Source organism: Astatotilapia calliptera, chromosome 16 (assembly GCF_900246225.1).
Source record: "Astatotilapia calliptera chromosome 16, fAstCal1.2, whole genome shotgun sequence".
Classification (NCBI taxonomy): Eukaryota; Metazoa; Chordata; class Actinopteri; order Cichliformes; family Cichlidae; genus Astatotilapia; species Astatotilapia calliptera.
The window spans coordinates 20,815,113-20,838,723 of NC_039317.1; the positions used below are offsets into that span (position 1 = coordinate 20,815,113).

The following is a 23,611-nucleotide window of genomic DNA, read 5'->3' on the forward strand; positions in this document are numbered from 1 at the left end:
TTTAAAAAACAAAACTTGACCTTTTATTACGTTGTCGTTGTTGTGTTATGATGCCATCTTTGTCCACATATTTCTTTGTATATTTATATATCAGAGACCTAACATGGCACAAGTTTCTTTTAGTTTTTTTGTTTTTTCCAACCAGTGCTGTTGAGTGTAAACCAGGTAACATGTTTTTTTTTTCTGTATTTACAATAAAACGAAAAATGTACAAGACTCCATGGCATTACACAGGTTCAACATTAAGTACAGATATAATTTGATCCCTCTGTACAAGCTAACATCATTAGTTAACTATTTTTCATTTGATTATTTTTTTATTTTATGTTTTTTTTTGGATTCATTTTTTAAACAGATATGAGTTCATGATCCATTTTGGCTTCGGCACATACATATTCCTCCAGTCTCGACTCTTACCGCGGACCTTCGTTTACATGACTCACACCTTTCACCATGCTATCACAGCTAAGAGTTTCGAAAAGAAAAATTAACCTAACATCTAGACAGAGTAGGACGCATGTCTCCTCACTGTAGTGTCCCAATATCTGCTCTCAACAGACTCACAGCATGATTCCATCTTTCTCATCTAAATAAAAAATAATTAGAAAAAAAAAGACATTCCTTGATTTCCTTCTTTGGCTCACATCCCATCTTTCCATCTGTTATCACTCAGTTGAACTCTCCTCCATACACACACATCCACAAAACAAACATGTATGAAGCCAAGTTCATGAAAAAAAGTAAGTTTGTCATTTCCTGTGTGTTCCTCGCCTCTGCTGCAGGGTAAAGACGCACCCCAGTTACAAACCGAAGTGATGGTGAAACGGTAGCACCTCCAGACCTATACCCAGGAGTCTGGAGAGCCGGGGTACTGCTCTGCCCTGAACGAAGGCGTCCGTGTGGTAGCGTAATAGTCCACGTAGTTACAGGTGGATTTCAGTCCATGAGGCTGAGAGCTGAAGGTGGGAGGGTAAGTGATGACCTCCTCCAAATACGAGTCGTCGTAGCCGTGTGGGTGCTGCAGGTACATTCTGTATGTATCGTAGTTTCTCCTGCTCGGCTCATCTGAATAATACAGAGGCTGCAAGGAACGAGAGGCAAGTATCAAGAGTCGGTTCTGAAAACTTGAGTTTTACAACAGTCGTTACGTTAAAGATTCAAACTTAAACTCAAAAGAAAATAAAGGTAGCAAATTAAGCCTTTGCTGTCCCCTTTCCCCTGCCAGCATGTAAAGTAAATTAAATTAGCTCCACTTTAGCCAATTACATCCCAACGCTTTGTGAAATGTAATGCATAATTATTATTAAAATGTCCAATCATTTCACATGCAACATTTACAGGAGGTCATTTCTCTGCGCACACGTTTTCAAAAATCCTTTAACCTTTACTTAATTAGGCAGTTTTCACTGATGTTTGCAGCCTTGGCCGTGCAGCACTTATTTCAAAGTATTATTCAGATTTCATTCTAAGTTTTAATGATAGTTCTCGTGTAGCTTAATTTCAGTGAACAAACTTTATTTATCTTCATATTGTACTGCTGCTTATACTTTCAGGAACACTTACACCTCACTATAAATATAACCACACTACACGGTAACATTTTGGGAAAATCTTAATTGCAAATCTCCACCTAGATGATTAGAAATCCACCTACAAGCACCTCTAAACATTAGCTTCTCAGCTTTAAAGAGTAAACTGACAATTTAAACAAAAAGTTGAGCACAGTGGATCAGAAGACGCTGCCCGGAGACAAAACTGCAAACTGGTGTTACACTGATTCATGTCCTCAGTAGAGGATCGCAACAATGTCAGCGCAAGACATATGTAGGTACGTGTACTTATCCTTTTCCTTGACTTACTGTAATGTCTATGTAAACTATGTTGTTAAAGAGTTTTTACTTTTATTTGAGGCAAAAAAATATGTATATTTGAGTGTTGAAAATAAAGTAAAGGCTCTGTCCCCATTTGTTTATACACTCACTGACCTTTGGTACTAAGGGATCTAAAGGGTACAAAGAAAATATGCCCCAACACCATTACACCACCAGCAGCTGTCCAATTTTTGTGAGCGTGTGCAAATTACAGCCTCTGTTTCCTGTTCTTAGCTGCGTCGCCTTCCTTCCCCATTCGGATTCATCTTGACCTCACCTACAAGCCCACAAGCCTAAATGCACTGAGTTGTTGCCATGTGATTGGCTGATTAGCCGTTTGTGTTAACAAGGAGTTTTATAGGTGCACCTAATCAAGCGGACAGCGACTGTCAAAACAACAGCTCAGGGGCAGACTTTCTTCTAGAAACCTCAGCAAGAGAGAAAATAAGATTTAATAAAAAAAACTTAACTATGCCTTTAAGCACATAACTCTTGTTCGTCCTGTCAAAACACAAAAAATATCTCAAATCAATCTTCTGTATGGTGGTAACAAAATGAAACGGCATAAACAAACATCTCAGCAGATTCAGGACAAACGCTCGTTAGTGTGGCTGGAGATTTTTCAGACAATAGGCTAATCAATTATCTTCTCGCCTGCACGTCTCTGGCCACTAATGCAACAAAAACAGCTTCAAGGTAAATGTTAGAAATCCAACAAAATGGATGGGATTTATAAATGTCTGAAATGAATAATGACCGTCTTTAGCCAGAAATGTGAAGCAATGAAGGACATAAGAGAACTCTGTCTTTGTGCAGCATCTCCTCCCTCCTGCCTCCTCTCCGTGCCTGTTATCTGAATGGGCACACATGGATGTGTCCAACAGAGACAAGTGCCTGAGACGTACCCAGACCATCCCAATCCCAGCAGTCACATTCAATCTCACTCAAACAATAGCTGATGTGCTGGGTCATTCGCAGCATTGTCATTCATCCGGGGTGGAATACGTGTCAGTCTCTTTGTATTAGTCAAGCGGGTTAGAAGGGTTGGTCGTGCTTATACAGTGCAGCGGAGGGATCTCAGACATGTGCCTTGTGCCAGCTTATATCACCAAACACTACGATAAATATGAATTCTTAAGGCTAGTATCATATTTTTTTATTTTTTAGTTTGATTAATTAATCATTTGTTGTGTACATTGCAATATTATGTACTGTAAACTACGCTATCACACTGAAAAAAACCCCAAACACTACAAAAATAACAGTAGAAATAGTCTGCACAAATAAACAAAGCTAACAGGCAAACAGAGAAATAAACAATCTCTGCATATACACAGCAAAACAACCTCTACCTCTGTACAGCCACATCAGAGCAGGCATACGAGACAAGATGAGAAGGGGAGGCTGTGGAGTGCAACCAGACATTTGTGCAGAATTACTGCATTCACCTGTGTTCTTCGGGGCTCCTCTGTTGTGGGTGATGAGTAGTAATACGGAGACGGCTTTCCAGACCCTGGAAAAAATAAATAAATAAAGTGAGTGTTGCCTTAGATGGATTAGTGGAACTTGATGCCAAAACACTTCATATCAGTGAAAAAAGTCAGCACATCCCTGAAGGGCAAATGTCTGTATTTTGATAGTAGAGGATCAAGAAGTGGCGCGCTACGCTGGAGAGAAATAACACCAAATAATAGACTTGGCCACTGCTGTTCTGTTGTTTATACAGCCCATGGGATGGGTATTTCCACTGGCACTTTATCCAACGGGTGGAATCCAGAAACTCAATTTCCACTTCCCTATGTAATAGATGAATTTTTGAGGCTGCAGGCTCATTTTGTTTACTCTGGCCTCCCCCCTGTTCTCACCAACCAGAGTAGGCTGGTGAGAGCTCTTGTCTGACTGTAGTATGTCTGGGTACCCACTCACTGGCCCTGTCTGCAAGCTGTGACCTGGTGATGCTAACAATGGCACCACTGTGGAGTGTCCACTCCTGGCTGGTTGGTCCACTTTAGTGCTGTGCAGACCAACTGCAGCACAAAAACAGCCCTGAAGCGGTCGGAATTCAACTGACTGTGATGGGGCTGGCAGGGGTTGGTGGAAATGATAAGAGAGGACCGTCTTGGCAACGAGAGGAGACTGGTCACAGAATCCGCTTGGAGCGTTACGAAAGATAAAACAGATAACGCCCCGAATAGCAGCAAGTGTGTAACAGCACGCAGTCTGGTGCAGATGGTGAGTGTGAGCCAAATTAAATTTTTAAGGAGTGTAACCCCGAGTGGCTTTCAGGTGTGTACCTGTATACTGTTTTTTATGAATACTGTTGTCTCCTTGGTAATTAGAAAATTGCATAGTTGACTGTGCTCTCTGATAATCTCTGATGGTGTCTCTATGCTCTCTGATGCCCAGCAGTGCAGGAGACGACGTGGCGCTGGCAGCTGCAAGGAAAAAAAGAAAACACGTTTCGTAACATTAAATTCCAGAGGTTTTCCGGTCTCACAGACAGTGTCTATTTCGACTGGGCACGGAATGGAGTGAACTGAATGTACCAGGGTGGTTGACTGGAGACATCTGAACGTTGCTGGTGGGGAGGGTGGGCTGGGACTTGAACCGGTCTCGCTCAAGTGTGGACACTGGTGTGAGGAAATGGTTTTGATTCCATCCATCCTGTTGGGGTAGTGGGGAGAGGAAAACATTGATCCTCTGGATAAATATGCTGGATGTATCAAAAAGAACTATCTGATTTCAAAAGGATAGATATTTTTTAAAGCACATACGATACTCAAACTCATCCCATACTTTTGCAAGCATGTCAGGCTATTGTTACACTACCTGTCAGCAACCATGTGAAAGCCACAGATCCCTCTCTTCTTTCTACCTGTACATGTTTCAGTCATGACCAGTGAACTGCTTCAGAATTAAAACACTTTAAAATCAGATAATTCTTTTTGATATGCCGTGTATTTTTCACAGACATTAAACCGGACACCAGAAAGGACCAAACTCAATGTCATTACCTTTTTATAGATGGCACGTAGATCTCTGTACTGCCACAGTGTGTTCAGCACCTGAGCAGCTGCTTTAACCACCTTCATAGAGTACCTGGAGAAACAGTCAAAAGCCCAAATGTTTTAGGGTATTCCTGAATGCCTTTAGCCTTCCTTTAAAAACACACTGTAAATATTACAGGACATGATGTTTGAGGAAAGAGTTTGTCCTCAGTGTGTTTTACCCTGGAACATTACTGAATATATAGCAGGCTAGAAATAGCTGCTGTGCCATCATTCCACAGGGACATAAAACCTCAATGCATACAATGCCACCTTCCCTGTGGCTAAAACTTCTCCTTCTCCAAGCATCAAAGTGTTACTTAGGTGTGTGTGTGTTTGTATAAAACTCCAGCTGGTCAGTGCCCAAAACAGCCTTTTATCCCCATCCACGACTCTGGTGGGGGTTTTTCCACCGTGTGCACAAGTTACAGTCGGGTGTGTATCACTGAGAAAAAAAACAACAAACTCTCAGACAAATACGAGCTTCTGTAGCGCACCTGTCTCCTCTGCCCTTGGTTATGTTGACCAGCTTCTCGATGCCGCCCGTGTCAGCGAGAGCCTTTGCATTCTCCATGTTTTTGCTGGTGACCTCGTGCAGGGTGCAACAGATGGCTGCCACGGTCTCGTCTGACAGCAGGGTGGTGTTCCCCCCAGGGAGACGGTTGACCAGGTCCCTCATCGCGTACTTCCCTAAGAGCGAGGAGGGGAGGTGAGACGTGCAGGAAATACACTGTGACACACTTACTGTACAGCATGTTTGTAGGCAGATGCTTATGCACGGAGAAGGGAGGGGAGTACCACTCATACAAGTTTGGTTTTCCCCCCCCCCTCTATGTTACATAATGTAAAGGTCTTCCACTGTGACCTAAACTACACCGTGGAGCTTCTATAATCGGGCTGATATTCATTTTGCTTAGCCTGCAGTGTTGTACAAAGTTATCCTAAATGACATTGCATCAACGCAAGGACACTGGCGTGTGTGCATCCTACTGTAAAACAGCAGCAGCCTGGTGGTAAGAAAACCAAAAGAAAAAGAAAAAAAACCCTGCAGCATAAACTCACAACCACAAAACTGAAGGCACCTTAAATCAGAACCAACCCCCACCCCACCCTTCCTGCTACAGGCATCACCCCTGCTTTGTTGGAACTGTAACTCCTCATTAACTCCACAGAGAGCACATAAAAGCTTGGTTTTTTTCCATTAAATGAGAATGTTTCATGAAAAACAAAAGGCTAGAGGGAGATTAAAAAAAATAATAACCAATAGTTAAAATTGTCACAAAAGGCCCTTGTTCTGTAGTTGCCATTAATTAAAAAAAACAAACTGAACTAACAAAAAACCCCCACTGTTTAACAATTTGTTAAACAATTTGTCGGTTTGCACACTGTATAAATCACAGAGCCAGCTTAGATGGAAAATGTTTAAAATATTAATAAGTAGTGTCGTGTAGAGTCACGTTATTCAGCTAATTTCCTAAAGATCATCTATATAATATCTATGTACCTCCTTAAATAACAGAAAATAATGTGCTTGTAACATCCACACTTTAGGTGGGTGTTTTATTCTGAGTAAGGGCATGTATCCAAGCTAAATGCTTTAACAACATAGCCTCTGCCTAATTGGTACAACATGAGTAGAGGCTGGACTGTTAAATATGCTGAATCCGATAGGAAAAACAATAAGGCGGCTTTATATTTGTGTTTAATATTATTCATCCAGACAGAGTCATTATGGTGTATAGTGTAAAATGTGTGACAGTGTGACTCCTGACCTATGAGCTCCTTGTTCCTGACATCCAATGCCATGTTTCTCAGAGCAGTGGCAACTGAACACACCACCCTGTCGTTATCCATCCGAAGCAGCTCCACCAGGATGGGCAGTCCTTTCTCCTTTCGCACTGCTGCACGGATGTATGCTGCAAACTGTGCACACAGAAAGCAGTGAAACTTGAGAAGGGTCCACACCCTACTCAGGAAGATGTCTGGTTTTAAGATGTGTGTTTTAGCACGTGTGAGTTCCAGAATTAAACTGGTGACAGCTTTGATCGATGCAGACGTGCTGAGCTGTTAAGTGATCAGTGAGTGTATATAAAGTGAATATAGGTACTTTACCTTCCAGTTGCCAGCTGACAGGTTCTGAAGAGACCCGGCGGCTCCCTCCAGAGTTGCAGGATTGGAACTCTCAGCCAACAGAGTCAAGTAAGGCTTAACCACCGAAGGATGCCAAAGCATTTCTGCACCCTTGGGAGACTTGGAGAAGCCAGGGATGGGCCCCACACCGTCCCACTGAATCAGAATATAAGTGTTTATCAGGCTGTGGTATATAATGACATTATTGCAACTTTTCTGTGTGGTCTTCACTCATTTTCCAGTATACCATACATGATAATAGAAATATTTTGCTATTTTAAAGATACAGTCCCACACTCACTGTGTCTTCCTGAAGGCTGTTTTTCTTCTTCTTTTTCTTTCTGCCCCAACAGCTGGAATCCACCTCTTTACTGGGAGATTCTCTGGCCAGTAAGCCATCCACTTCCTGCCCCTCTATCAGTCTGGGTGCTGTCATCTCCAGCTCCAGACGATATGACAGGTTCCTTAGGGTGCAAATACAATTCTCCACAATCTGGCAGGTACAAGAAGAAAGGCAGTGGAACAGGTAGTTATAGTAGATGCTCTTTTAATCACCATGACAAAGGCTACAACTCTGTGCAGCATGCTACAGTATCTGCAGCCAGTGTGTGGGACATGCACCTTCTATTTGCAGTAATACAATGATATCAATTAGATTTGGAACGCAAGGCAGACAAAATTCGTCAACCAGAGCACACAAACTTATTTTCACGCTGTTTGAGTTTTGTAATGGGTTTGCCTTACACAATGACAATGAGCATGAATGACTGACACGGTTAAGGGTCGAGTTCCCAGAGTGGTGATCTTCACATTAGACATGGTCCACTTGACTTTTTATGGCTTTACAATTCACAGATGAATGAGCTTTTGCAATACCCAGTTGTATAAAAAAGGTTAAGGATATATAATGGCCATTCCAGCTCTATATCTTTAATTCTTGAACTCTCATCATAACCCTTATTCATCTATACTGGGCCTTGGTGCGGCCCCTCAATTCCACCTCTGTCTGAAACAAGTCATTCTGCCTCCTCTTGCTTTCATGCCTCCCTCGCTTATAGCCAACTTTTCTCTGACTGTCTTTCCCTCACATACAGTACAGACAGCCAGGACTCTGTCTCCCATTAAGTACATCTGCTCTTTATGACATCAAAGAGATCCAAGACTTGAAAAATAGTGTGAAACAGAACATTTAAAGCATTCTGAAGCCTAAGCTTATGTGGTTCTAACTATGGCCATTAGTAATATGAGCAACCACTGTTGCAGCCCGGTCAATCAGAATGCGAAAATATGAGTTGTGCTTTGGATGACAAAGCACATGAAACAGTTGCTTCTGGCAGCTGAGGGTCATTTAGGCACAAGGAAACAAATGATTCAATCAGGATGAGTAGGATTCTTCCCTCTTATCATGTGGCAGCATGTTCCCCTCTTGGCTAAATGTATTTGTGTGTGTGCATCAGTGGATGGGTGTCTTTGTGCGTACCTTGCTGTCGAAGTCAGAGGTGTTTACACAGGCTTTGATGACATAGAGCAGTGAGTCAATCAGGCCCTCACAAGTGCGCATCTGTTTCCTGGCCTCCTCACCAGCTGAACTCAGGTTCCTTTGAAACACACACACACACACACACACACACACACACACACACACACACACACACACACACACACACACACACACACACACACACACACACACACGACATTTGGCTTTGCTCAACAAACAGATGAGCATATGCAAACACACAAAATGACAGCTGTGCACATGCGTGTGTGTGTCTCCCACTCGAATGTGTGATGTGGGCTTTGCAATCCCCATACACCATCCATAATGTATGAGAGGTGTGCATGTGTGTGGTCTGACTAAAGAAATTACAGTACTTTGCTGAGTAAGTATAGACCCAACGACCACACCTATGCATGTTTGAGTGCAGTGTTACACAAACAATCACCTCAACTAGCTGGCACCAATTAGAAGCTGTGCTCTACACACTGCACTGTTCTCAAAGGAAGAAGCCCCAGGAGAGAGGTTGTGAGTTTTCCAATAGTTTTGACTGTGATATTCAAAGAAATGGTGACGGCTTTAAAACGTCAACAAGACAGAAAAATGTACCCATTTCACTAAATCGTGTTTAATCATTAAACCCATATTTATGAAAAAATGCACATCATCCTGATAATGTTCGCTAAATAAAAAGTGATTTACGAGCATATCTACAAATTTTTTATTTTTAGATTTGAGGCGGGTCACTTTATTATCATATTTTCTTCAAACGCACGCTATGAGCTCATCAGTCATTACATGCAATAGCATCAGATGTCCACAGTGGGGAGCTAGTGCCAAGTGTGATCATCAGGTGGTTTACCTCAGGCAGCCTGTGGTGTTCCTCAGCACCAGAGAGGAGTGAAACTTCAGCTTGTGCTCGTCATCGAAGGTGGAGCTGCTCCATCCAGAGTGAGGGATGATCACAGTGTTAGTCAGAGTTGTTAAGGCGTCCCGGATGATTGTCATCTTGACGGCGTCACACGACGACAGGTTCCACAGCACCCCTGAGGACATAGCCACATGCAAACACAAGCATTGAGAAGCAGGCGTGCAAACCTTCTGTTAAGTCAGCTGAGCTGTCATGTGCACTTAGGTTAACCTAGAGGGGGGCTTTTAGTTCAGTGTGTGCGGACGTGTCCGACAACATGCAAACCGAGAACCTGAGTAAAGATATGACTATATCACGGCTCGAACATCAAGGCATCAGATATTCAAGTCAACTTTCATCTCTGCAGACTATCCTTGCGGCAAAGATTATTTGTTTGAAATGAAAAATATAGTAAGAAGGATGGGGTGGGGATCCATATGGCATCAGCTCAGTCATTTCAATTGAAATATAAATAATGTAGAAGTCTTTAGAAATTATGCCATCATTTCACTCAATTCAAACATACTTTTGGTAACCACTGATAATCACGCACAGTCGTGGCAGCTTCTGATACTGCATCTGTCATGGATTAGCCGGCATGTAACATGTTCTTCTAATTAGGTGACTCTTGCTGCTAGGCTTACACTAAGACACAGCCCGACTGCTGTAGGGCATTGGTAGCCCTGCAGGAGACAAATGTTACACAAGCTGAATTCTACAGTAAACACTCAGGGCTGAATACATGTGTAATGTTCAAAATGCAGCCAAAACAATGCTTCAAGTACAGTGTGCATGTGTGTTAGTGGTTCATGTGTGAGTGCTTAATGCTTCATGTTAATGAATCCATTTGCTGTTGTTGCTCTACCACTTGCTCACCTCAGTCTGTGCATTCAGAACACATCACATGATCAACAGACCAATGAAGCTATTACATGGAACTCCGTAATATACATGGACACACTACTGGGAGAGGTAAAACAAATAATGACAGGTCTTCCTGGCTACTTTTCTCTCAACCTCACTGTTTATCTTCTTTCAGTAAGCTGCCTCTCCGTCCTGCTCTGATTGAAGCAATGGAGACGATAATACTCTGTAATATGGCCCAAGAGCCCGATTGAGGCAGACTGCTGGCAAGAAGCTTTACAGACAGATATATGCCTGCCAAGACGGCAAGGTCTCTGCCACTGCCAGTCATTTAATCAACAATTTCTCTTACCATTATCCTTATTAACACTAAATCAAAGTGCTTTCAAACCCATTAAAGTCCTTTAGTGAACTTTCATTACTTTCCTTTTATTATGCTAAAATAACAGGGAGGCACTGAAAATCATGTGATACGCAACTTATAAAGTTAACATGCAGCACGTGCTTCTTACTGGAGCCTGGCAGCAGTGTGTGTCTGTGTGTGTGTAAGAGTCATTTTGTGCATTTTGTGCTTTGTGTCAGGCGGACTAGTAGACTCTGCTCAACTTGACTCAGTGGGACTCAGTTTAATTCTGCACTAACTGACCTTTGCTCCTTCCACCAGCACATTCAGTTCTGTGTTTACCTTTCTCACGGGACACGCACAGACTGCCTTGTAATAGGACCAATAATGCAGTGATAAGACACTCATGTCCACTGACCAACCTCCCTGCTTCTTCTTCTGACTCCACAATTCACTCTTTCTGCCTCTGGCAAGTTCCTAAACAGCCACTGAATGTCAATTTGTAGGAAGAATGTTCTCAGCTGGATTTTAGACTGATCCTGTGGAGGCAGCATGTCGGGAGAAATCAACAGGAGAATTCACTGAGGTGTGACTGACAATCCTGTCAGTGGTGCAACACCAGCAGCAATACCCATAAGTTACACCTGACAGTCAGACGGAACAGATGTATGCTTGTAGGCACCGACGTCAACCTTGTTCCCTACTCAGTGGCTTGTTCTCCAGTGCCTTGGCCTGCCTTTGAAACGCTGACCCAAGGTAAACATTGTTGTGAATTGTGAGAGCGCAGGAGGACACAGGGAGACGCATGGAGAAAAAAAACACCAAAATAATAAATAAATAATCTGAAGGTGGTTAGAACAGCTAAGGAAGTTAAATGGACATATCTTTTGCCCTGAAGTAGCTCAGCTGTAACGCATTCTGGGTTTTTAACACAAACAGAGTAAACGTCTAAAGATCACCGATAAAGAACTAAATGGCCACAAGGGATTGCACTGGCACAGTGACTCAGAACTGCAATGATTATTGGGTGTATATGGCTGACAGTTGCCTGCAGAGTTCAGAGTAAGTCTGGCACCACTTCCCCTCATCAGCAGCCACTTGCCAAATTTTACATGTAGTTAATCTAAGTCACCCACTTGTGCAAATTTGGTGTTTTTACCAACTTCAGTTCTGCCATTTTTATCACAGAAATACACAAAGAACAGACTCATCCTGACTACTGAGACACCTGTATCCTGCAGAAAATGTGTGTCGCAACAGTCAGCATTGTCATATTTATTGGACACATGACACTGAAAGGCTAAACGAGACACAAGGAGAGAGACAGAGAGACTCCTAAATAAAATCTGAAAATATTACAAGCAGTGATCTTGGAAATTAAAGAGCTTTCTGACATTTTAGCAGTACTTAATCCAATGCACTTGATTACATTCTGTCATAATGCAGTCCTGCAAGCCTACGTCATGCTGCATTTGCTAAATATGTGTGGATGATGACTTTGGAAAATTTAGTCAGCTGAACTCATGTTATAATTATTAAAATGACTTCAATACCCACCAGGATGTCTGTGACTCAGTCCAAAAACTCTCTGGTGTGATTTAAATGCTTCTGTATATTTTGTTAGCTGCCCAACAAAGCTGACTTTCATTAATCACTCATTTTTCACTCCAAGTGAGGCTAAACACTTTCGACAGGCGGAATGAAAGTGATCTTGATTGATTCCCCAAATGTGTCACTTCTCCCCGGAGACCATTTCTGTGTCTTCAACTACAGGTCGACACGTCATCGACTTTGCCTGGCGAAGCAATAACTGGGTCGTCTTTCAGTTCAGTTAGTATAAAGCTGCTGATCATCCAAAAAAAACCGGCTCAGTTTATTAACCTTTTAATTTTTGGAGTTAAAAAAAAAAAAGCTTCAGTACTGTCTGATCTCTAATGCTGCATCGACTAAATCAGCTCGGCTTGTACTTTTGAGGTTAGTGAGCATTTTTCATTTTTGCGCCCCGCACGCAGTGAAAGTCATGGATATATTTTCAGATGAAATTACCTTTATCATTTATCACTTGAAAAAAGGTTATTAATCTTCTCATTCTTTGTTCTCCAAGAACACAAACATAGCAAATCACACCAAGACTTGGCAACTAAAACTAGCTTTGTGGGTTAATGCCATTCAGCTTCTCTGTATGTACATTAGAAGTAGGTAATCTTTTACAAACATTTATTTTTTAAATTAAAAAAAAAAAAGCTCTTGTTTAAACAGTCATTTAATATTTCAAAGTCCAGAATATGCAAAAACAGTGTTTGGCATGTTGATTGCAATCAGTGTGGAGCAAAGTTTTGGAAGTAAAACCAAGATAAAACGTCAGAACAGGGCAATAACAGAGCGTGTGTGTGTGTGTGTGTGTGTGTGTGTGTGTGTGTGTGTGTGTGTGTGTGTGTGTGTGTGTATTTGTTGTCCAGGTATTACTCATGTTTTAAGGGCCTAAATCTGTCATATAATGGGGACGTTTATTCCTTTTGGGGAAGAAGTCCTTATACAATAAATCATTACATTTCAACACAGTGACATGTTTAGATAAGTTTAGATTCAGGTTATGCTTAGTAGCAGATATTGTTTAAGGTTAAGGTTAAAGAAAGTCAGTAAAAGTGAAGCAAGTTAATGTAAAGTCCACTGGAGTCATGATGCACGACTGTGTGTATGTGCATGAATGGCAGTTTCAGGTGTTTCATCTACTGGTGCTAATAACAGAGCAGTGTGTTTGTCCTTTGGATCTGAAGAAGTGATTAAGAACAGAGCAATAACCACAACAGCTGTTGGAAGAGGAGGCAGGTAAAGGGATGAGATCAGGTTGTGAGTCTCCCCCAGCATGACCCATGACCTGAAGCAAGAGTGGCCTGTTCTTATAGCTAGCTCTAATGAAGCACAGATGACAATAGAAGCTCAAATAATCGAACTCCACTGGCAACGACACTAAAGAAGGTGTTCTAATTCAAATTCTAAATATCCCACAAAAGCTGCCTCATAAGGAGCTGTGGGTGAGTGAATAATGTCTGTCTTCTCCACTTTAAGCTATGGTGTGGGCTGTCTTTGTCATCCACCTGAAAGCTCTTTATGTGGGCGTTTCTCATCAGCTATAATTGTGCTGCTTTCCATTTCACTCTGAAGTCGAATGTTGGAGCTGGGAGTGACGCTGCAGTAGTAAAGTTGGAAAACTGAGGAAAAACAGCATTTGTTTTGCTCCTCAGCAAAGTGGAGCCATTCGTGCATTACTAGCAACACAGCACAGTGGTTGGGTTTTTTGCACTTTAAAAACACACAGCTGCAGCACATTTGCGTATGGCTCATTTAGTGAGTCACAAATACACAATAGTAATATTTCAGATTGTAAGTTTTACAATTTTACTGAAGATTACCTGCACTGTTGCCATCTTGGATAGTTAAATCAGAATTGATGGGGCTTCTCTGACTTTCTGAGTTGGAAGTCTGATTTGTTCCAATTGAATATTCAGACTTCAGATGGAACGCACCATTAACCAGGGTGATGCAACCCTGCTGACCTTTTCAAATTACTCTTGTTCCTAGGGTCTGCACTACCAATTACCCACATCAGGCTTTCTGTGGAAGAAAGGAAAGGAAAAGAACCTAAACAGAGATCGCACTAAAGGAGACAAATTGGAAATGCCTGCGCATCATCTGAAATGCAAGTGTGAAGAAAGACAATTTAGAGACTGTAGATTCCAATGTGAGAATGATTATTTTCTCCTTTTTAAGCAGAGTCAACAAACGCTCTACTAGAAAAGGAAGCTGAAGATTATCTTCTCGCAGACAATACAAAAGGGTTCATATTCAGGCTCGTATTGTTCACCCTCGGGGGACTGCTGGATTGTAACCTGAGCGCATGTTAGACCGGGGGTTTGGAGTCCAGCACAAACAGCTGACTCTGCCACCTGGGAGCCAAATGTCTTGGCTTGCTTATTTTTGTAGTGCTCCACCCTGATCCTAAACAACACGGATTTATACCCTATTTGCAGACCTCAAACAACACACAAATGCAGCTGAGTCGCACACAGGCCAACGCAGAGAGGGAGAGAGAGAGGATTATCAAGCCCACTGGCAGGAACGCTTGTTTTCTGACAGAGAAGGAGCTAAAACGGCAGCCTAAGTAATAAAAGAAAAAGCATGAATCCCACAGAAATGTGGTTTTATTTTGTTGCATATGTCATAAGCAGCAGTGACAGCAGTAGCAGCAACTTAAGGAAAAGCCTCTACACCTGAGTTATTACTACAATCATAATTTCAGAACAGACTATGGTAAGCCGTCTGCTTAATAGCTTATTCAAAGCATCTTTAAGCGCAGTAATCCACAGTTAACCATGACACGCAGCACTAAACAACCTCGAGCTTCTTCAGAGACCATGTCAGGATTCATAAGTTACAGCCCCACTGCAACTGTACTGTAATGATCTCTCCTGTAATGCCCAGCAAGTCATTTATCAAATTCTGTAAAGTTGCTGTGTCTGATGCTGGATAATACCAGTGCTGAAATGACTTGTCAGTGAATCAGTTAGCCTGCGAGCTAAAAATAAAAAGCAAGTAATCGAAATTATTCACCGATCAGAAATGGCCCAGATGTGAAGATCTGACTAACTTTGAGGAATCTATTTGTGCGTGTGAATGAAGTGTAATTTGGATTCTTTTCAAGTTTAACAGAGAAGTGTGTGGATGAATGCCCTGACAGATTTTTTAAAGCATATAATTCCCCTTAGAGTTTCTGCATTCTCCACACTAACCTGTCACAAGCTCCCTCACTTCCGCATCCACAGTCTTTCTAAGGAGACGGAGCAGTGCTGGGATACCCCCGGCGTTCCTAACAGCGATCTTGTTGTCATCCATAGTTTTGCCATACACGAGGTTCCTCAGAGCGCCACAGGAGTTCCTCTGGACTTCAAGGACTTTGTGGTCTAGCAGGTCCACCAGGTGTTTGATTCCTCCCAGTCGACACACCTGGAGTCAGGATTTTCAGATGTGAAATGATTCTGACCACTAACAACATTTTTTAAAACTTTCCCTGTAAAACACGGGGACAAAAATCATGCATTTATTCATGTGACAAGAGAATCTACGCACAGGGAATTTATTCATACCAAACAAATTATTTTGAAAAGAAATGCTAATATATGACCATGGAAAAAGCCTTAACCACAGGAGATGGTAGACTAAAAGAAAACTGGATTTACATTTCCTTCTGGAGAACAGAACAATGTGTACTCTGAAAAAAAGCTCCCTGCTTTTCGCTTTGTAATATGAATCAAGTTCTTCTGTCATACGGCATCCAAGAAAAACAGTATCTAAAAAATACCGTCTTCATAACTTATCTTAGTCTTTATATGTCAAAATCACCATTATGCTAATGTCTGAAAGGACAAATCCAGAGCAGATGCCTCTTTGGATTTATTTATTTTTCTAACTGTTGCTGTAAGCTGTGGATGTTTTTTCTTTAAATATACTTGCTTCTGATGTGCATGAGCAGTGTGATTGTGACTATGTGCACATTCTTGTGACTCTTTGGTAGCTCTAAACTTTTTCAGCTCGACGAGTTGAACTGACCAAATAATACATCTCCTAGTTACAAATAATTTCTTTTGTCTGTGTCAAAGTGACCACCTGACTGTCTGACCGCCTCACACTTCCAGACCTAAATTCCATTTTCACAGCTCCAGTCATCAGTTCTGCTTGTTAAGCGGACACTAGCTCAGAAAAGTAATTGTGAACCTCTTGGAACACGCATTAAAAAAATACCTCTCTATAATCCACAAGCTCGTATGAGATAACCCACGCTGATAGGTTTTACCTTCTAGTAAAGTAGTAAAGTGTGACATATAAGATAGATCACAGCTGAAGGAGATGATTGTACAAAAACTACAGCAGTTGTATTTCGCAGTTTTTCAGACATAGAGACAACATTCAATATTCATGGAATAACTAGGTGTAGTCATTGCACCAGTAATAAAATGGCTGATTTGTGTATATCCTTTCGTCTGTGTGAGTTCTCTTCAGGTATTGCAGGTTCCTCCCACAGTCCAAAGACATGCAGTTAGTGGGGTTTCATTAACTGGTGATTCCAAATTGATCTTAAGTGTTATTATAAGCACGGATAGCTGCGTGTTTGCACGTGTTAGCTCAGCAACAGATTGGCAACCTGTCCAGGGTGTTCCCTGCCGCTCCCCTTAGGACAACTGGGATAGTTTCCAACCAATCTCAGTTGTCATAGAGCAGATGGATGGATGGATGATTTATACAGGCTAACTCAGAGCTCAAAGTTACTGCTATAGTCATACCACAAAATTGTAGTTAAAAAGCCAGTTTTCACTTTGACTGTCGCTGGCTTTGCTCTTCTCATCTGCCAGATATTAAGAGTTTTTGGTAAAGTATATGCACATCTCCAAAATCTGGCCCAATAAACTAACAAAAAAATTTGAATAACATAAGAAGTTGAAATAACTCACTGTAATAAGAGTGTAAGGGATTAGTGGTAGAACACTTACCTCATTCTTGACTCGATTATCACCAAAGCACAGGTGTTGCAGGTAGGCAGCTGCATTGGCCTGCACTGATGGGAAGTGGTGCTGCAGCATGTGAATCACCTCTGTTAGCTCTGGGTCACGCCACGCGAACTCTCTAAAAGTACACGTGGGGTGAAAAGGTATCAGCATGACGGCAGCGACTGGAAGAAGGTTGCCTCCTTAAAAACCACAGGCACCTTTTTCCTGAAAATGAATTCTTCAGCACCTGAGGACAGGCTGATAGAGCCAAGAAGTTACATTTGCAGGTCCAGTTAGGTCACACTTAGATTATTGGGTTTGTGCATGTAGCACATTAAAGAAAGAATAAAGGAATGCATTGTATCTAAACTTCTTTTTTAAGATACTAATAATGGATTTTTCAAACTTAAAATTAGACAAAATGATTTGTGATTGTAGACCTCTGCCAACCAGTCAATTTGTAGTTTATATCCATATTGGATCCAAGTTGCCTGAATTAGTGTTGCACAATAACAAAATACCAATAAGTACTTTAATCGACCGGCACTTCTGGTTCTGACTACTGAGGACAACAACATTTAACTGCACTCATGCTAATTATTATCCCTAATTCAGACTCTTCATTTAGAAATATACACCAACACTGACAGAGCCACTACTTCCCATATGAGGAAGATTGTGCATGAGTACATTATAATCTTGTGCATGCTCATCCGTTAATGTGAATGCACACAGGTCAAATTTTTGCCTCGCTGAAAGTGATACATGAATGTTAATAGATTCAACCTAGTGAAATTGCCTGTTAAGACATCTAGGGAAAAGTGGTTAATGGAAAAGAGGCAAAGAGTGAAAGGGGCTTAAGTTGTAAGAGAAATACCTTTGACACACTGACTGAATTATGCACACCACAATCCCAGGCTGCTAGAACTAAATTTGTGGCCTTTGAGCTAAACTAACAAGTCTTTCCTAGACAGGAGCAATGTTAAAATTAATTTTCTAGAGGAATTTTGACTCTGACGCCATTCCAGAATGGGCCGGTGTCACATAAAATAAGCATGGTGCACTCACTTTAAATACTTAGACAACAGCATAAACAAGTGTAAACAAATTTCCCAATGAGCAGGGTCACTGCAAATGTCAATCCACTCTCTACGCTTACACGACAAGAGCAGACACAGCACTTCAGCACATGTGAGAATCTTTTGTTAAGTGGCCAGGCATAGTTGAGCCAGCTTAACGGCCAGAGCTGTGTGTGCGTGTCTACCCAGGAGGTTCACTGTTTGAATAGTAAGAGGACACCGGTGTTGACCCAGCAGAACAGGACTGCCTTGTAAGCAAAAGTAGTCCCCCTGGATTACTGGTTTATGTTACACTACACTGGTTACTAACCACAGAATAAGTTTAGGGAAACAGAAGCATAGAAATAGAGTGAAATGTGTGCCGAGCTTACCTCGGATCCTTCTGAATGCTGTCTATGGAAGGAGAGCGGGCGGCACCATCATCCACGACAACAGCCTGGCGGGTGTAATTGGGATCGGAAGGCCGGTACTGTGCTGAGCGATAGGGATCAGCATAGGTGGCTGATGTGTTAAGAGTATAATTGTTTCTTTGGTAGGTCATGGCACTTCGCTGGCTAGACGACCTTTGCAGACTGCCCACACCTAAGGGATAAATCCAAATCATTCAGATTAAACACAAGACCAAAAACACAAAAACATCTTAGCAGCGTCTAGACGTCGTCAGCTAAACTTCCAGCTTTCCCCGCCATAGGCATACATCTTTAAACAAAGCTGGAAATACAGACATGCTGCTGTTCTGACAAGCTCAGCAAATTCTCAAATCTGGAACAGATTAATGATGAGGATAAAACACAGCTCCCATGGTAGCACAAAGCAGAACTCTTTTCCTTCAAAGACCTCTTTACTTCTTGTTGCTTTTACAAGCTTGTGTTAGCCAGAAGGATCCTGCTGGTTTTCAAAGAGGACAGGAGGACTCAACTTGCTTGGTGATCCACAAATCCTTTCTTCACCGCCTTCTTGCTCCTCTGAGACATCCTATGCTCGGGCTAAGTTTGCCAAACAAAGCAGACAGAATTTGGTAAACCAAGGCGCGCTCCAAAAGAAGGAGAAAAGAAGTCAGCCTGAGAGCACCTCCCTTCAGTCATCTTTCCTCTTTTCATTTGCACCGAATGGTATTATGACCTAGTTTTTTAACACAATGGGTCACAAACAGAACGGCATAAACAAGCTGCTTGGATTCAGCCCTCCTTCTCACCGGAGCCACGTGATATGAGGCAGCGTGACTGCTGCGCCGGTCAGATCTCTATCCTCCATCCAACAGAACTTGGCACGAGCGTGCTCAAACTCCCTCCTACCAGCAGCCAAGACGTCAACTGGTGGGGTTACTCCAAAAACACAATTTCGCGCATCACTGCACTTCTATGTTGGGCAGCAGCTCTACCGCGCAACGTGGTTATCTCCCAAAATGTAACCTTACACAGCCAAAGACATTGGAAGAGAAATTATAAACAACATACTGCAGCTTTGCAATTTTACAAGAACTATTTGGATTCCATTTCTCACCTTCTCAGAAAAAGATCGATACTTCCATTGCTCCTGCTTGCACAAAAAAGTACACTGCCTGCTTCCAGAAAAAGCCCCCAAAAATGCATGGAAAGCCAATAGGGGGAAATGGCCCATTGAAATTTCATTTCACAACATAACAAAGAAAACTGTGGGATCAAATTGGATTTTTCTAATGAGATAGCTCTCACAAAGCCCCCATAGTGAACACCCCCTCCAGCTCTATCCCACTCGCCTTTTCTTAGTATAGCTGGAATAAACACATTACAGTGGCTTGTCTGTGGGGCTTCTTCATACCACCAATAGCATTTATTAGTGAACTTATCGGTCTAAGCAGATCTCCGGTGTGCCGAGGAGAAGCCTGAATGGAGTGCGCGTGCACGTCATGGGAATTAAACATGCGTATCCGAGGCAGGAGAGATGATGAGAGGAAAATACCAACATCAGGACAGCTGGAAGAGCACAGGCTGTGGATGTGGCTAACCAAGCTGTCCCCTTCATCCTTCTTCTCATTCTCAATGTGACACATGGGTAATGGACTCCTTTGTGGCAGGATGACATAATCAGAACCTGCCCATTAACTCATGTCTCACCCATTTCTGTCTGACAGTGGAGGGAGGATGGAAATGGAGGCAGCGGAAGAGAGAACGAAAAGTAGAACTCAAGAGAGAAAAGCAAGAAAGAAAGACATAACATACTGTGCGCTAAAGGGCAGACAGAAAAATGTCCGACCCCCACATGGACAGCGATAGTCCTCCATGGGGGATATGGGAAAGAGTCAAAGACACCTGGATTAAATGGCAAAGACTTTGACACACATGTTCCCCATGGCTCCACAGCAAGTATTTCATAGCAGTTGTGAGCGTAGGTGATGCTTTGCACTTTTGTTGACACTAAACTCAGGTTCTTCCAACAATCTGGCAGCAAAATTCTTACTTGTGAGAGGGAAACGCATAATTTTAGTATCATAGGGAGACTGTTACTAACTATTATTAGTAACAATGTCCAAAAGTTAATAATAATGTGGGGCCAACCTGATGTGCTCCTGTAGAGCGTGCTCTGGTGGGTGTGGCTGGGACTGCGATACAACGGGCCCTTGTACGTCCGATCCTCATAGATTGGTGCGATGTGGCGGTCTGGGGAGATGGTTGACCTTAAGTCCGGGGCCAGCTGGCTGTGCTGACTGGCGTAAGAGCTCCGTATTCCTGCAAATGAATATAAATGGGAAGAATTTAGTGTCTGTGTCTTTTCAAAATATTATAGACCAAGACAGCGACTTTCAGGCCATGTTTTCATGATTCTTACAGGATAACTGTATCAGCGTGTTAAAAACATCAGTGGAAAACATGGTGGCTGCAAAAAGAAACAGCAAGAGTGCTTGGATCCCCCCAAACTACGGTATTTAGGTCACTTAAGTCACCTGATACTTGGTAGACTTAGATAATCAATCTCAGAAAACAACATCTCTTCTTTTGTTGTCAAACTTAATGTCATTGTTGTGTGCGGTTCACTGATTTACAAAAGGGACACTGCATCGCTTTACAGCAATAATGCAGTTTTGACAAAAACAAAAGCAGACATGATGTTCACAGGATCCTATCTTATGTATCAGGTTAAATCAATTTTCAAACTTGATCAAAATGAATAGAAAGCACTGCACATGCTGAAGAAATAATTCAATTCACAGAAATATGACTGTCAGTAAAGTATGAAAAATGAAACAAAAACACAAAACAAAACATGAGTTGGGGAAAAACCCCACATCTGCTTCTTTTTGTGAACAGGAACTAGGCACAAGCAAATGCTAAATATTGGTTGAAATGACTAAAATGAGTCACTGAAGTGAACTGAGCAGATACCGAAGTGACACTGCAAACCAATCAGTCCATTAACAACAGAGTGTTTCACATAACAAACAAACAAATGCTATAATCAGCAAAAAGCTCTCCTGACGGGGGTGAGAAAAGGAAACCATTGTCTAATTAAAAATCCCTTTCACAAAGGTCACTTTAACAGGATATGCAGGCATAGTCGAGCATCAATTTCTGTCTGACTCAGACTCGGGTCAGATGTAAAACAACAAGAGCAGAATGAGGAAACATCACACTGCTCTGGGTCTTTCCATATAAAGGGAAGCACGGCTATTATGTCTCACTCTACCAACCTCGGAATGCCTAAACTTCCAACAAAAACAAACGTGAGCGAGGTTGTGCAGTCATGGCCAACAATCTGACAAACTGACATTGTGTCACATGGTAGGCAGGTGAAATCGCACACTTGCACACTCTGTCACTTGTAAGGTTTTACCTATCAGGACATAATCAGTCCTTGACCAGGTCTTAAAAAACAATAGCAAGTTAGACAAGTTAGCCAGTGCCATGATTAATATAAATGATGCCAAAATGCAGAAGCAATGTGTGGAAAACTAAAAGCATCCCATTAGTCAGCAGCTATGGATGAATTTTGGCCCACTCTTCTTTCCAGCTCTCTTACGGTCCAGCCACAGTGTCTCACTCAGGCTGAGGTATCTGTTGGACAAATGGCCTCACATTTGTTTCTAGAACACGTTGAAACTTTGAGTTGACCATGAACTCCTCAAAGACTGCAAAGCACACAGATCCTGCAGCTGCAAAACAAACCCAAACCATCAGCATCCACCCCCGTGCTTCACTGTTGGTGCAAGATGTTTGTGGTAATGTTTTGTTTGGGTTTTTTTGCTAAATGTGGTGCCATGCATTATGGCCAACCATCTTGTCTTGTGGTTTGTTTAGCTGCAACTTTGAAAAGCTAAGCTGTGCTGCCGTGTTCTTTTTAAAGAGAAAAGCAACCCATACTTGTTTTATGCAGAGGTTTTTCTTTTTTAAATTGTACTTTACTAATTGTGCACAGTTTCAGGTAGTTAAAAGTCTGAGATGTACTTCTTGGGTTATTTTGCAGTTTCTCTAAGCATTACAAAATGTGACCTTGGGTTGAATTTTCTGGGACGCCCACTCCTGGAAAGATTGGCCGCCGTCTTGAATGTTTTCCACTCGTGATTAACCTTCTTCAATGTAGACTTCAAATTGTTTGGAAGTGACCTTAAAACCCTGCTGAGAGTTATGGGCAGCATCAATTGCCCCTTTAAGATCACTGCTAATGTATTCCCTACTTGGCTATGTGTTAACACACACCTGAGAGCTCCAGCCAACAAAGTGACAAAACCTGAAATTTTACAGAGGTACTCACACTTCTGATGCTCAATCGAGAACATATGATTAGCAGCACTGCTACTGCCTCTACTGGCTACTATGTACCTACCTATGGAAGTAATAAGAGACATAAGAACACTTGATTTGTTAAATCGATGTGTAATATGCCATGTTTTGTAGTTCATTGGAGGTTATATTAAGCTGGTTTTAGGAATTTCATTTTTATTATGTCCCAGTGTGTAAAAAGAACACGACACGTGTTGTCATCTTTCTTTTTGCCATGACTGGATGAGAGTATATAAAAGAAAAATCATTTTAAAAAAAGGCCTTTGTAATACCTTAATATGTAACCACAAACAAGTTAAAACTTGACATGTTGACATTTTCTCAAGGAACATAAGAATATGATTAAAGCGTTCCTAGTTATGTTTTAAAGAGACGATGAGACGTCAACAAAAGTTGCTGTGGTTATAATGTTATGACAAAACTTTGGAAGAGTAACTTTTGGCTCCAATATAATGTGCATGGCAGCATATACACCTGCACCATCTGTTCTCACTGTATACCAACTCAAACTTGAAAAAGCAAATTCATTTCCCTGCTCCCCAAAACACAGAATGGTTAACTGAAACAATC

General features: G+C 41.8%; 1 protein-coding gene across 6 annotated transcripts in view; it reads right to left on the reverse strand.

Moving 5' to 3' along the window:
- The window catches only part of LOC113008116 (plakophilin-4), a 91,008-nt gene continuing 67,397 nt past the window's right edge, over nucleotides 1-23,611 (reverse strand). For all 6 annotated transcript variants that reach the window (XM_026145286.1, XM_026145287.1, XM_026145288.1 and 3 more), the window contains 15 exons: nucleotides 20,822-20,992; nucleotides 18,656-18,866; nucleotides 17,209-17,341; nucleotides 15,454-15,667; nucleotides 9,409-9,592; nucleotides 8,529-8,646; nucleotides 7,350-7,541; nucleotides 7,031-7,204; nucleotides 6,691-6,841; nucleotides 5,416-5,608; nucleotides 4,886-4,970; nucleotides 4,418-4,535; nucleotides 4,166-4,306; nucleotides 3,320-3,384; nucleotides 1-1,081 (listed from right to left, as the gene is read on the reverse strand). In XM_026145286.1, coding sequence (XP_026001071.1) covers nucleotides 842-1,081; nucleotides 3,320-3,384; nucleotides 4,166-4,306; nucleotides 4,418-4,535; nucleotides 4,886-4,970; nucleotides 5,416-5,608; nucleotides 6,691-6,841; nucleotides 7,031-7,204; nucleotides 7,350-7,541; nucleotides 8,529-8,646; nucleotides 9,409-9,592; nucleotides 15,454-15,667; nucleotides 17,209-17,341; nucleotides 18,656-18,866; nucleotides 20,822-20,992 — 2,390 coding nt within the window. In that variant the 3' untranslated portion in view covers nucleotides 1-841. The remainder of the gene's footprint in view (nucleotides 1,082-3,319; nucleotides 3,385-4,165; nucleotides 4,307-4,417; nucleotides 4,536-4,885; nucleotides 4,971-5,415; nucleotides 5,609-6,690; nucleotides 6,842-7,030; nucleotides 7,205-7,349; nucleotides 7,542-8,528; nucleotides 8,647-9,408; nucleotides 9,593-15,453; nucleotides 15,668-17,208; nucleotides 17,342-18,655; nucleotides 18,867-20,821; nucleotides 20,993-23,611) is intronic.